Source organism: Passer domesticus, chromosome 10 (assembly GCF_036417665.1).
Source record: "Passer domesticus isolate bPasDom1 chromosome 10, bPasDom1.hap1, whole genome shotgun sequence".
NCBI lineage: Eukaryota > Metazoa > Chordata > Aves > Passeriformes > Passeridae > Passer > Passer domesticus.
Genome location: NC_087483.1, coordinates 23300225 through 23315487, shown reverse-complemented (window position 1 = coordinate 23315487; position 15263 = coordinate 23300225). Strand labels below are relative to the sequence as shown.

The 15263-nt window shown below is 38.9% G+C and overlaps 1 protein-coding gene across 3 annotated transcripts in view; it reads left to right on the top strand.

Moving 5' to 3' along the window:
• Nucleotides 1-10312: 10312 nt before the first annotated feature.
• The window catches only part of ITGA6 (integrin subunit alpha 6), a 93206-nt gene continuing 88255 nt past the window's right edge, over nt 10313-15263 (top strand). For 2 of the 3 annotated variants that reach the window (XM_064434428.1, XM_064434427.1), the window contains exon 1: nt 13488-13576. Coding sequence is in view for 1 of the 3 variants with exons in the window: in XM_064434425.1 (XP_064290495.1) it covers nt 13532-13576 (45 nt within the window). In the remaining 2 variants the exon portion in view is untranslated. Of the gene's footprint in view, nt 10480-13487; nt 13577-15263 lie in introns of those variants that run through there. The other variant, XM_064434425.1, reaches the window with a different exon arrangement.

Sequence of the window (15263 nt, the reverse complement as noted above, 5' to 3'; positions counted from 1 at the left end):
ATTGCTGAGCTTGTTTGAAATTTTTTCTTAGTTCTCTTTTTTTTTTTTTTTTTATTTTTAGCCTTTTAAAAAAATAGAAATGTAATAGTGACTGCATGCTGAAAGTACTTCCTTTGCTCATGGCATAAGAACGTTTTTCCTGTGCTGTGTTTGCATTTTGAGTATGACCTAGAGCCCAGGAGTGATTAATGATGCCTTTATAATGGGAACCTGACTCACATAAGTCGTGATGAATCAGCTTCCTAGGCATGGTGGATGCTGTTCTGGGAAAGAAGTGTTCTTTGGACCTGGTACACTGTGTAAGCACACATTCCTAGTCTGTCTTTCTGTGCTTATCCCACCAATTACTCAGACTGTAGACCTATATCTAAATTATATTACTATTTATGTAAATGAACATTGCCATTGGTTCGACTTCGTGTTTGAAGAGAAACTCTTGGGCTGCTTTTGCAGAGCCTTGGTGTGTTCTTTTCTTTTCTTTCCCTTGTGACACTGTTACTTCTGGCTGCCTCAGTGGTAGCTTTGTCCTCTCATCACAATGACTGTGCAAAGAACAGATTTGTAAGTGGGAAAGTGTTCCAATATCAATAAGAGTTTTTAAAGCTTCACATTTGGCTCGAATATAGTAGGATGAGTGGAAATTATAGGCTCATAGGGAACTTACTGCCCTACTTGAAACAGAAGGGATAGGAGTGGTGTGTACATACTGTTAATATTGTCCACAGGGCATGAAAATCTCTCTTCAAATCTTGCAGCTTGTTCAGGAGAACTTCCCATATTGACAGGTGGTGGAGACAGTACAGCACTTGCTAGCAGCCAGGACATCTGTGCAGGACACCCCTGTATCTGAACAGATGGCTTACAGGTCTGTGACAGTGTGGGCTGTTGGTTGTTGCAGCATTGCTGAACTGTTATCAAACCTCTTCTGATCATTGCTAGTGTGTGTGAATTGAACCCCTTAAAACAGCCTTATGAAAATGTCTTTTCTTACTTGGAAGTTTTGGGCACAATACATGTTGCCGAGTGTCCATTTGCACCATGGTAGCACAAACATACTTTGTTTCTGTCTTCTTGGAGCTGTTCTGGACACAAGCTGTACCTGTGTCCTTAGACTAGTGTTTGAGACTTGTCAACCTTACATGGTAATTGCTTGAGGAGAAACAAGGAAAAGAAATACTGACTTAATAAAAAGCAGCAGTATTTGGTTCCAGTAGCTGTGGAGGGTAGGATTGATTTCCCTAACACATAGCCTGTTGCCAGAAATGGATTTTTCAGACCTGGACCATTTCTTCCTAATATTGCTAGACCAAGTGGACAAATTGTTCTGTAGCATCGTGTGTCTGCTTAGGAGGTAGTATGGTATTGGCAAAGGGAAATACAGGTGCTTTTTTATAGCTAGTAGTTAGTACTGATAGTATTAGAAATGCTTTAAGAAGTAGAAATGCTTTTTGTGGGTTTAGCAGAACTTTAGGACAAAAAGCTTTTCTTTTTCTCTCCGCCAGTGTGAACTTGCTCTTCACCTGCAGCGAAGTCTGAAATCCAACATCCTACTGTATTTCTTTATAGGCAAACAGCTTTCTTATCAGTCTTGATAAAAGTCAAATAACATCCTGCATTCAAAAAGCAATGTTCACAACTGACTTCTAATTTCAAAGCCAAGATCTTATTTTCTGTGAAGACTATCATGTTGCATCTGCTGAAATTGTTATTTGAAGACACAGCAGTAGTCTGCTTCTACTGAATATTAAATGCTCCAGCTTGAAATTTTATTTTAGGTTCCAAAGATGTCAGTTGCATAGCTGACATTGTAACTTGTCAGAGGAGTTCTGAGTTTAACAGCTGATACATTTTTCGAAGTTTTATACATCCCTTAAAGCTGACAAAATTCTAATGACTTACTGAACTAATAGCCTTTTTTTTTTGGCCTGGATATTGTGCAGACATCACAGCTGCTATGATAGTCATCACAGTGAGTAATGAGTACGGTGTAGCAGAAGTGCAGCCTTGCCCAGATGGTGGCACAGAAAACTGGAACTCCTCCCATACAAGTGCTGACTGCACCTGCTACACTCCGCGTTTCTCAAAAGGTTCTCTATAGGTTGTCAAGGCTTAAGTAATTTCAATTTCTGAGTTTAGGGCACAGGTTTCTTGGTGTGTGTTTTCTCTGGGTCTTCCTTCTGTGTCTGGTAATATTTTTGCCTCATGAGAATGAGGATTGTATATCAAATATATATATATAGAATGGGTTATGGCATATAGATTATGGCACTTGCTTTAGGATAGTGACAAGCTGAGTATGGCTTTATGAATCTGCCTAAAAGAAACCTCCATGCAATTTTATAATAGAAAATAAACAATCTACAGCTGGAAGGATGTAGCAGCTGCACTCTATTTCTGCAACAGGTCATGGAGTTTGTACAAAACTTCTTGGGTTCACCAGTAAAATAATTTTGATGAATTTGAGTTGTATTGTAAAGAATTGTCTTCCTAATCCACTCCACATCAGCCTTTGTTCATAGTGAATGACAAAGCTGGACCAGAGGGGGTGAGGCTGAATGGTGTTATGGTGACATGGCTTGTTCAGATTGGCACAGTTTGACCAGCTCTGTGAGGAAGTGCTGTGCGTGTTGGTTGTGAGCTGGCTCCTGATGCCTTCATTTTCCAGACTCTATTTCTAGTATCAGAAGAGACCATGAAGAGCATTTTCTATCCTCTCCTTACTCTTTTCCCTTCTTTTGCCACCTGCTCCTGAGGCCATCACTTTCCTCAGCTGATGAATCATAACGTGCCCGGCTGACCCATATCTCTGTTCTTCCTCATTGCCTTCTCTGAATGTTTCTCTTGATGAAATAATGGGATGAGTCTGAACTGTACTTAAGGCCTGGAAAACAATGTTTTTATTTGGCAGCATAATGTTGTTTTCTTTTGTTCACTGTTCTTAATAACTGTATGGGTTTCTGCTGGTAGTCAAGCAGTGAGCTGATGTTTTCATGGAACTGTCATAACCCCAGTCCAAGCTTTACAGAAGTAACGGCTAGGAATACTCTCTTCCTCCTCTGAGGTGAGAGAATTGGGTCATTTATACAGTGGGGGTAGGGGAGTAGTGGGTATATGAAGGCAGTTTGGACCTAGTAATTAAAAACTAATAATCTAGACATTCTGCAGTCTTTTTAAAGTGGCTTGGTCATAGTATTTCTATAGACAATACCATGCAAATCTGCCATTGTTACAACATCTCATATATACATAGATTTTTTTTATTTTAAAAAGTCACTGCACTTTTAGTTTTATTGCTGTTGTTGAGGTTGTTAGACACAGTCTAGCAGCTGCATTCAGTTACACCATACATTTGAACAAGAAAATAATTTTTTCTATGTCAGTCCTCATTCTGCTTATTTTTAGCTCTAGAGAATAACCCTTATTTGTACAATCCTGGAAATGTATGCTTGGCTGCATTTGCTGGAAATGTTAAAAACATTTTGTATTATGGAAACACCAGCTGTGTAGTAGGCATGAATCTGAGAATGTGTTTTTTACAGGCTTATCTTATGGCCTTAAATTCTAGGGTGTTTACTTCTAAAAGTATACATGAACTGCACCTTGATGGATGAGGGCTAGAAAGAAGCTTCCAGTACTGGTAGACTTGAGGCTGTCCTGTACCACACTGAACTTGAAATCTTGACAACTTCCCCCCCAGAACGTGGTAACTGGGCACAAGTTGTTCCTGTGCTAATGCTGTTCAGTGCAAGTAATACTGTAATGCTAGAGTTGTAGCCATATAAGTGATTCAGGATGTGGCAGGATAACAAACACAGAAGTAGGTGCAGAATTTGTCATTAAATATTGGCAGGAATAATGGGTATTTCTCTATACATTGCTTGGAAATATATATAGATCTTGTATGTATAAATCCATATATTTAGAACATTTAAATGTGAAATATATTACCATACTTCTGTTAATGGTGTGTTTTTAATGTGTTATCACTCTCTGGTTGCTATTTGCTTGTCAAGTCTGGTTGAACTGGAAACAGAAATACCTTCCAAGCAGGGGGAGAAGGATTTCAAAGGAAAAGTAGTAGTGCAACATTTAGTAAGAATGAGGTAGCATTTATGGGAGAGTAAAGAAAGCATACATGTACTAGAGGAAAAAAATTAAAATTAGCTAGAGGTATGTGGGGAACCTTGATGATATGTTTGCTGCCAGGTTTGCAATGGCAAAGAAACATGTATGTTTGCACTGCATTGGCTATCAGACATTGTGTGTTTCTCTTTCTTCCTTTTAGTGCACTATAACTCTTGAACCTGTTGGCTGCAAAATTTAACAAGGGAATGAGATATCTGAAATATATTTCTATTCCTAGAAATTTCACCAAAATCAGTAGCTGGGTAAAAGAGAACAGCCCGATTAGTGCTCCCTGCTGAGAAAAGGCAGCTACATCCTGGCTCCCAGTCGCTTCTGCTGGGCATCAGCCAGCTGGTCAATGAGCGCGCACATCCTGCACCGGCCGGACAGCTGACACACATGGAGCTGTGGAAGCATCATGACCCATATGTCAATTGTCTGGCTGATCAGAATGCTTGAGGATAAGTGGGTTAAAAAATCTAGGACAGTCCATAGGAAACCAGGCATCGCATTTCCAGTAGCTCATGGAACAACGTGTTGTTTTAGTAGTAACCAAGATGTGATGTTTTGTCCCTGGTCAACTAATGTGCGCTTAGAAAGCTTCCAGATTTTTCAGCTTGAGAACCTTATGGTCAGAGGGTCCCGCATGATGGGAGAGCTTCTAAAGTACTTCTCGTTTTAGTGCTCTGGTTTTAGTGAGGAGGAGTAATTGCTGTTGTAGTTGCAGTGATTTCAGCCAATTGATGAATTTCACTTTTCATAAAAGAAAATATTTATCTGGACATGAAGTGATATGAAATATTTCCAAATTTTCTCCAGCTCTTTATAGAGATACTGCCAAAGGAAAGATGGAGAAAAAAATACAGTAAATACCGCCATTAGCACTTGTTTTTTTGTTTTATTTTGTTTTTTGAGAGTGTATTTTCTTCAAAGATTTTTAGTGGATTCTTCTATTTTTCTATTTCTTAATGTATGCTATATTTTTACTTGAATGAAGGAGTAAAATTTTTGGCCAGCATATTTTTGAGGAAATATACTTTCCATTTATTTATGCTGTAACTTCTCCTTTTAGCTATTCTTTGTGGTGCCAAAGCCCTTTCTTACACTTTATTTATTTTAACCAGGTAAGCCTATTTTATAGAAAAGTATATTGGTGATCATAAGATAATTTTAAGGAAGAGAATGAAAAGGTAACCTTCTAATAAACATACAGTCTCTGAAGTTCTGGGAGGGAACCAAAATCTATGAGGACTTCCAAAGTGATGGCCACTCTGTTACAGCTGTGGTTCAGGGGCTCATTGATCATGTATGCTCACTCTGTGATATTCCTATGTTTGTGCTAAAGTACCAGTTTCCAAGTCAGCACAATGAATGTTGCAGCTCCTGTTGAGTAGCTTGAATCAGGGAGTCTGTCCTGTGCTTGAAAGAGCTGTGCTGAAGAAGAGCAAAAGTGGTGGTCACTGCAGAAACTATGGAACTCCTGCCCCCATCCCAGCCCCTGCTCTGGGGACAGTGCTTATTAGTCTGCTCTCGATGGGGACTTCAGAATGATAACATGGCTTACAGTGCTCCTTATTTTGTGGTCATACAAGTGGTGTTGCTATCAGGGAAATTATGTTATTAATGTCAGGTTTTCTCAGCAGTGTTAGGATATTAGTACCAACATCTTGGGAATACCTGTGTAAATGCATGGGAAATTGTTCCCTCAAATACCTTTAAAACAAGTGTGGTTATAAACAAGAGATTCTTCTGATTGTATATTTATTCATGGCAGTTCTACTGAAATGTATGTAAGATTGAGTATCATGTGAAATATAAATGCAGTTGATGTAATGATAATTTATGTTGGAAGTTGAAAGGCATGATTAATCACATATATATGTGTGATCAGGACTAAGCATACTGGTGATTGACATAACCTGGGTGTGAAGCTCTTTGTTGTCATGAATCTGCATGCAGTGATGTATTTCAAACTACAAAGGACTGTAAAATTTAAAAGCATCGAATTCCACTGAACATTGACATCATTAGGTTATAGTGGTTAATGATGCAACTCAAATAGTTTCCCAGTGGAAAGGTTGTATCTTTGACACTTAAAGCACTTCTTTAAATATGACTGCATCTTTCACAGTCAAGCTTGGCAAGTGTTTGGAAATTGACATATGATGGAAAACACAAGTCTTTTCTTTAAAAGTGCTATAATTGCCTATGTTTGCCCATTAATTTCCTGGTCAAAACAGCATGTAGTGAAGCAAAGACTCTGTTAGTAGAATCTTCTAGCTAAGAGATGAAATCTATAGAAATTGATGGATTGTAATGGGGTTAAAGTGTTATTTGGTGATGAACTACTCTACACATCCAGTGTAGAGTCAGTGTCTGGTCTTTCCTTCAAACAACAAAACAAGAGACGACTTATATATGTAGTGTGTTTTCATCTCTGCACTTCAGGAAGTTTTGGGGACTTACTTGATAGCACTGTGTTCTATGTTAATGATAAATAAAGGTGCTGCAGCACTGAAGATGGTTTTGGGGGAGGATGAGGGTTAAGAAGAAACTATGAAAACCCACAAATTTAAAACAATTAGGCACTTTTTTCCAACAATAGAAAAGATGTCTTCATGCTTGTAATCATGTTCAGATTTGGCTGACAGCATTGTGTGGTCAAACACCTGTTAGTCTCATTTGGTTATATTGTCTGTATTTGCTTTTAAAATATTTTTGATGTTTCACACTGGTTTTGATTGTTATGATAAATTTAATTATGTGATATTGTTCTACTTAATAGGCTTTAAAATTCTTAAAACATAAAATTATAGTCTTGAGTAGAGGTAAAAAAATATGAATAAAGGCATTCTGGATGGAAGCTGCTCTAGGCTGACAAAAGTCATGCTGTGTAATTATCCTAATTTGAAACAGTAACAGAAAAACAACTAAGCAAAGGGCATTACTGGACAGAATGTGGAAAGTGTTGTTTTTTTTGTTTTTTTTTTTTTTTTTTTAAATAAGGCCAGCAGAAAAAAGTTTAACTGAAAGCAGCAGAAAATCCATATGAGACTGGCAAATATGTTTGATATTTGTGATGAGGTACTGAAAAAAGGGGCTATGTACTGCATGCAATGTTTCTTACTTTGCTTTGACTCCTGTTTTGATTTACAAGTTTGTCTTTTTGTAAAAGACTATATCTCTTTTTTCATAGTGGGAAATAGAGTAGAAATGTAATGATTTTAAAGTCTCTCTAACAGTTGAGCAGGGCCTAACAAAATTAACCACAAACTATTTAAAATCTGCTTTATCTTTAAAGAATGATGCTATTAAACAGTAAAGAACAAATACTTTCAATGAGAACTTCAAAATTAGTGTTCAAATTAGTGTAAAGTCAGCTGTAAAAAAACCTTTAGTCTTCTCTTTAATTTCCTGTTAGAAACAGCAGGAAAAAATGGTATTAGAAATGGTTGGAACAAATATGTTCTCTACCTCCACTGCTTCACTGATGTAAAACTAATAGGGAAGACCAAAGCAGATGCAAACTTTCTAGGCTTTCCTACATGCAGAGGCAGAAGTCCATAAATTGGGGCTTTTGAGGTGATACCTTTGGCTCACTTTTTAGCAATGTCTTTGTATAAACCAGTTCTTCAATTTGTCTCTGACACAAATATGCAAATAAGTTTTTGCTGAAATGTTGTTAATATATTTAACAACAACAATGACAAGATAGAGGCACATTAAATGTCCTGAGACACTGTTTATCCTGTGTATTTCAAAGATAAGTTCTTTTCTGAACCTCAGAGAGATTTAGCTTAACATGAGCAACAGGGGAAGAGAGAAGTACAGAGGAGATTCACAGAAGAAGATATAATTAGCAGGAAGCTAAAAACAAACACCAAGCCCCCACAAAAACAGAAAATCCCCTGATACTCAAACAATCCTGCTATGTAAGGAAGGAAAAAACCTCAAATCACCCTATGGCATAAACCTGCGTTTCTTCTATTTTAAAGGTATTTTACAAATACCTTTACAAATACCTAAATCTAAGTTTTAGAATGTTTTGCTTATTTTAACCCTTTTTGACCTGGAAGAAATAAATCTTTGTTGGCATAGCAGTTTGAAGAGACCTTATAAATTACATCGACAGTATTTTATCTTCTAAGATAATGTAATTTTAGATGAACCTAAGGAACGACGGTCAAACATTTAATTGGCATTGTTTGCAAGGCAGAATATACACACTAAAGGTTACCATGAGGTCTGCAGCTATAATTGCCATTGACCAAAACAGACTTCTCATTTAATCAGCCCCCTGAGAAATAATGTTGCAAGGTTAAAGGTTACAGTTTTTCAAGAATGATGTCAATAAGGAATGAAGACTGCTTGCAGTTTACAGGCTGTCTTGTCTCTGCTGTGCTTGAAGAAAGAGTTAGACCCTTTATTATGGGAAAAAAAAACCCTGTGCTCAATACTCATTCCTACAAAAAGCCCATCACCCTCAACACCCGCAAAACCACAAAGAATTTTGGAGGTGGGAAGTGAAGATATTCAAGTGGATTTTTAAAGTCTTTACTGCTTGATTACATTTTAATGATTTCTAAATTTTTTAAAATATAAACTTCCAAATAACTGATAGGGAACAAATGCTGGAAATACCGTAGTATCTCCTGATATAGTGGCAGCTAAGATTATTGGAGATGTTAAATTGACAGCTGTATAAATTTGTGAAGAGAGAGGTTGTGGCAGCTTTTATGTCTTTAACAAAGGCTTTTTTGCTCAAAAATATTCTTCCTTCCTTTCATGGTGCGTTCACATTTGGTTGTGATGAAAAAATTCTGAGGAACTATTTACTAGGTACTTTCTAGTGCTGAGGTAAATGTTTGATTGATTACTTGAGGCTAGGATACATAAGCAAGAGAAAATACATACTCTGACCAACGTGCTGTGCAGCCTGAGCATAGAAATACATTTAAAAATGTATGCATAGGGAGTTACTTCCAGCTTTGAATACAGGGAATTAGGATAGAGAAATGTCCTTCCACCTTTATGTAAAACTATCCACAGGCCCGGTACAGACTGGATCTCTGAAACTTTTGTTAATGAACTTAAAAACTTTTAAGTGGCTAGACAATTTTGTGGCACGGCTTGACTCATATAAAATGGACAAATCTAAATATTGTCTAAAATGAGACTGCATCTTTTCTTTCTGGTTTTTTATTTGTTTTTATACCTTGGGATGAGTGTGATAGTTATGCAAAAGTGGAAAACACAGCAAAGAGAGGAGACACTTTAACGCTGTATGCTGAAAACCCTTCCTGCTCCTTCCAAGGAAGGTGCATATCAGGATGCTGGAGCAGCTGAGTAATTTCTAGGTTCTGGTGTCCCCCTTCCTATGTTCAGTTGCCTGTCCGCCAGCAGACAGGGGTTGTGCCATGCCACCATGTGAAAAGCACAGGGCCACTGCTGCTACACTGGGTCTCTTTTCTTCTGCCACTGATTGGAAATCTACATCTGTCCTTTTATTGTTGCTGTCACCCTTCCTTTCATGTCACCTCCTTCCATCTCTGTGTGGTTTTGTCCACTTTCTGTAGCAGGATAATCTAACACCTAGATAGTGTGGGATAGGAGTTAGCTCTACTGTGACTGGTTCCTGCCATAATTAGCACAGAGGCCTCAGATTAGTGTAACAGCTGCTATCTTGGTGAAGAACAGATGCTTCACTGTGGACCTCCAGAAGCAAAAGCACAGCCTCTGTCCGGATCTCAAGTGCAGTAGCTGTCAGGCTCAAATTTATGTCACATCACAGCTGAGTGAAGGGCTGCATTCCTGCAGCAAACACAGCAGCCACACCAAATGAGGTGCTACAAGGGGCCTGTGAAGGAAAGCAAAAGTCTGCAAATATATTTATCTGCAATGTGGGAGAAGTGTGGATCCTTGCACTTTAATCCCTGAAATGTGTATATAAGCCATACCCAACCTCTCTGTATCTAATTTGATTAGCATCTCAGTGATTGTCAAATTGCTTTCCTTTACCCCCATCTGATTTTCAAATCAAATGCAGGATTCAGGATGTGATAGGGAAGATCTTAAACGTTCACAATGAGCTCAGCTTTTCAACTTCCAGCAAGCTAGAAACACATATGTAAGACAAAACATGGAAATCCTACAAATTATCAGTGAATGCCTGTGTTCTCTTTTACAGGAAGTACGCTTTGGCCAACACATCCCTCTCAGTACAAAGTTCCTCAGCAGTCTTGCTGGACAGTTTGAAAGTGATTACCTTGGTAACGCCATTTCCTGCAGCCAAGAAAGCTTCAGGCAGCTTGTCTTAGTATTGCCTTTGTGCTCTGTGCTCCTAACAATTATAGGGTAAGTCCCTAATGATCCTGCTTCACAACAACTTTCCTCCTCCCTGCTGGAGCACTTAAAAGGGTGCAGCAAAGTAATGAATAAAGCAGGGATTTATATATCTGAAATGTGTTCAAAATAAGGTATTTAATTTTGAACAAACTAAAATGCGTTATGGAAGAAAAAAGTTTTGATTATCAGCTCCCTGCTGCTATATCTTCCTGTTTTACACTAGTAAACACACACACACACACACACACACACACACACACACACACATACACACTTTTTCATTTCCTTTAGATCTCAGGTGGGAATTTGAATATCATGCCAATTAAGAGTATAACGCTAGAACTACGAGACTCAAAAAGGGTGTGGCTAAGAGGGAGCAAGAGAGAGTCATTGCCTCCTTTTGTTTTTTGAATTCCTCTTGTGGTTTGGTTTTCAGGTATAGAGCATCCAAAACTGGATGGAAAAGAAAGAGTACCTACTTGATGTTTCTGAGAATTGGCTATTAGTTATTCTGCTGGGTTCTGTTCCAAATACTGCTGTCCTGCCTGTCTTATGACAATGCATGTCTTGCAGTGATTCTTACAAATATTTGTTTGTTCCAAGCTTGTAAAGTTGCAGTTTCAAAAGGAGAGCTGTGAAGGTGAGGAGATTGCAGAGTTTGTGGTCTTTACCTCAGAAGCAGCAGCAGGATGCTCCTAACTCAATGCTGTCTTGCCCTGCTTCAAGAATTGACATCAGACAGTTTCTTAAGTTAAATTTGAAAATATTATAGTTGCTTTGCAGTTGAATATAAAGACTTGTTGTATTAATAAAAACAAACCCCACACTGAAGTAGCTCTTGCAACTGAGGAAAATGCTTCTGTGCATTATAGGCCATATCTAAATGGTTATAGTAGAACAAAGCTTTGTGTTTTGGAATCTACTGGAGATATTCCTTGTGGAGAGGAATATTTTGTTACCATGGGATTATACTATTTACATAGGTAGTGCCTAGTATAAGAACAAAAAATATATTAGTTTTGTTAGAAAAACATCTTGCTTGTCTTTTTATATTATTAGGAAGGCATATGTCTCTGTTAGGGAAACAAAGTTACTATTAAATACTTCTTTTGTTGTTGATGGAGATTTCACATTCAACAGTGATGTGATAAATATGAACGTAAGAGATCTGTTCTATTCTATTCTATTCTGCAATAGCTATCCATGATATATGCCAGCGCCAGTGAGGCCAAAATTAATCTGCTGCACGCTGGTCAATATTTACAATTGTTTAGAGAGTTTCAGTGATGGACATTTATAAAAATAGTGGTTCATTTTCCCTTAAGTGGATGTCACCTCCTGAGAGACATAATCTCTCAGGGGAAAAAAACAATCATGGCAAACCTATAATCAGTCCACAGACTGAGGGACATTCATTTTCTTTTTGTTTCATTGTGAATACCTATTTTGTGTGTTCTGACACTGATTTTTTTCCCCACTTTCCTTAATGTATGATTACCATTGTCTAGTTTGCACTGTTTTTTAGCAGAGTGTGGGGTAGTTGCATTTAGCACATCAAGTCCTTCATACAAAGCAGAAGGAGACAGACATATTTATATACATTTTTGTATGCACAATTGCTATTGGAGATTAATAATTCTCTTTTTTTTTCCCCCTGTGAAATGCAAATTCCAATTTTAAAATCAGGACTACACAGTTTAAATGGTAAGATACTAAACATCCCTGTGAAATTCAAGAACTTGTATGGACTTGTAAACTGCATTGTGAATTATCCTATTTAGAAATGGTATAAAAGGGCTGTCAGTATGTTTAGTTCATCCTTAGTAGTTTCTCTGTCTTCTCAGGTCTTCTGCCAAACTTTTCTATAGTGCTGACAAGAGCCGTCTGTGCTCTTTCTCTTCTCTGACCAAGGCATCTGTAAATCACCGGGCTGTTCAGTGTTGAAACCTGCTTACATAGCACAGCAATAGGTGATACATTTTTGTATGTGAGCATTTATTTAAGAAAGAACAATGTTTGGTTAACAGGGTCCTACTGTGCACTTCAGGAAATTTATCTTTACTCTGCTTTGCTAGATTTCTGATAGGTTTAACCCTATGCTGGTCAACTAATGTGCTTCATGTACAAGAAATAGTAGCTTCACATTTCATAAATGTTTTTGAAAACATAACCAAATAAATGTCTTTGCTCTCAATACTTTTGTGAGACCAAATCAAATTTTGCTTCTGGCTCTCCTAGCCTTTCATTTTTAAAATTAGTTGTGCTGAAACTTCTCCAACAAGCTTCCATTTACACAAGTGGATTTTATTTATAGAAGAGTGGAGCTGGTTCTTCTGCAGGAAGAACAAATTTCTTCTGTCAGAAACAAACACATAAGCCAACTAAAAGAAGGAAAAGGTCTATTTTGGCTTTCCTTACTAATTAAAGAATGAAAAGACAAAATATGGGCAGGGGAAGGGAGATCACAGTTTGATTTTCTGTTTGGCTTCAGTTTCTGTTTTTCTGGCTCAATGTTAGGAAATCCTCTTCCTGTGCCCCTAGTGTCATGAAAGAGCAAGGGCAGAAATCTTGAGGTCACAGATAACTATGGAAATGGTATTAACTTCAACCAGCAATGAGCAAGTGATTTACAATGCTCAAGAGAGAGACTGACCTGCTAGACCTAAAAAGCAGAGAGAGGGAAGAACTTTTATGGCTGTTTGAAAAAATTGTCCTGTAACCATCCTTATCCTTTAGTGTTGGGAATGGTTCAAGCTTAGGAGAATGAATTGCCTCCTGACAAGCTTGTCTGTCAGTCTGTAATGCCAGTAACATCCAGCCCTAAGGCAGGTCACCCTCAGCCTTGTGTACTTGCCATGCTGGGTTGCCGGCCCTCCTTGCCAGCTTGGGGGCTCAATGTGTGGGCAAGGCTCTCAGAAAGCAGGACATGGTTGTTATTTGTATCTGTTGACTTGTCATGAAACACGTTATGGACATGTGGGTCACTTCTTTCACTTTAGCTTGTTCTTTTCCCTCAGCTTCCAGAACTTTAAGATGCCTGAGGATTTCACAAATACATTGCATGAAGGAAAAATACTCTTCTGTTGATAGAAGATCTATGTCAAAGGTGGGTGTTTTCTGTGCTAGAGAGGCACAGTTTCTGTACCTTGTAATGCTTGGGATTATTTTGAAATTTCACTTATGTTTAGTAACTGAAGAGTCCTTAAAAATAAAAAAAAAAGAGTTAGCGGTTGTTTCTTTCTCTATACCTGTCTGTGTGTGTGTAATTAGTTTTGTTTAAAGCTACTCAGGAAATTATTATTAAACAAAATTTAAGCCAAAGTAAAACATGTGTATGACTTGATTATATACAGAAGCCTCTGGAGCACAGCAGAAAGTGACAGAATAAATAGACAAGAATGAGACTGGATTGATAAATAGCAGTATTTGAAAGAATGGTAGTTTACATTTGTATTTGGTTTGTGTGGCCAGGTTTTGATAGCTGGGGTGACTTCTATAAGCAGCTGCTAGAAGCTTCCTCCATGTCTGACAGAGCCAATGCCTGCTGGCTCCAGGATGGACCTGCCACTGGCCACAGCCACGGCAGTCTGGAGTGATAGTAATGGCTCTGTAATAACATTTTTAAGAAGGAAAAAAAAGTTATTGCACAGATGTAATTGAGGTCAGAGAAGAGCAGAGTGAGAATATGTGAGAGGAACAGCTCTGCAGACACCAGGGTCAGTGGAAAAGGAGGGGCAGGAGGTGCTCCAGGTGCCAGAGATGAGATTCCCCTGCAGCCAGTGATGCACACTACGGTGAAGCAGCTGTGCCCCTGCAGCCCATGGAGATGCACAGAGTTCCACCTGCAGAGCCCATGGAGATGCAGAGATCCACCTGCAGCCCATAGAAGAGCCCCATGCCAGAGCAGGTGGGTGCCCGAGAGAGGGCTGTGAACCTGTGGGAAACCTCATGCTGGAGCAGCCTTCTCACAAGGACCTGCAGACCCATGGAGAGAGGAGCCCACACTGGACCTGGTTTCTTGGTAGGATTTGTGACCTTTTGGAGGACCAACGCTGGAGCAGGCTGTTCTTGAAGGCCTGCACCCCATGGAATAGGGACCTACATTGCAGCAGTTTTTGGAGGACTGTTGCCTGTGGGATGGACTCACATCAGAGAAGTTCATAGGGAACTGTCTCCCATGATAGGGACCCCATGCTGGAGCAGGGGAGGGACTCCTCTCCCTGAGCAGTGGTAGAAACAATATGTGATGAACTGATCGTAATGCACATTTCCTGCCTACCTGTGCTGCTGGAAGGGAGGAGGTAGAGCTTGGGAAGGAGAGAGGGATGAGGGACAGTGATTTTAAAGTTTGTTTTACTACTCACTACCTTGCTCTGATTTTGTTAGTAATAAATTCCCCAGTTCGAGTCTGTTTTTTTCCATGATGACATTTGGTGGGTGAGCTCTCTCCAGACCTCATCTCAACCCTTTCATTATATTTTCTCTCCCCTATCCGTTGCAGAGGGGAGTGACAGAATGGCATTGGTGGGTGCCTGGTATTCAGCTGGGGTAAACCTATTACAGCACTTAAGAACTGTATTGTGCACATAGTACTAGGCTTTTCTGTGGTGCTCCCATGATATTTATGCTTGGCCATGTGAGGCTGTCAGTATCTTGGTATTGGGAGCACTAGTGCCTCTCAGCAACCTTGTAAGTGGACAATGTGCTATCCTGCATGACAGCTGAGGGACAGGAGAATGTAGATTATTCAAGGTTACTCAGGAAGTCCTCAATTCCTGTGACAAAAGTTCTTG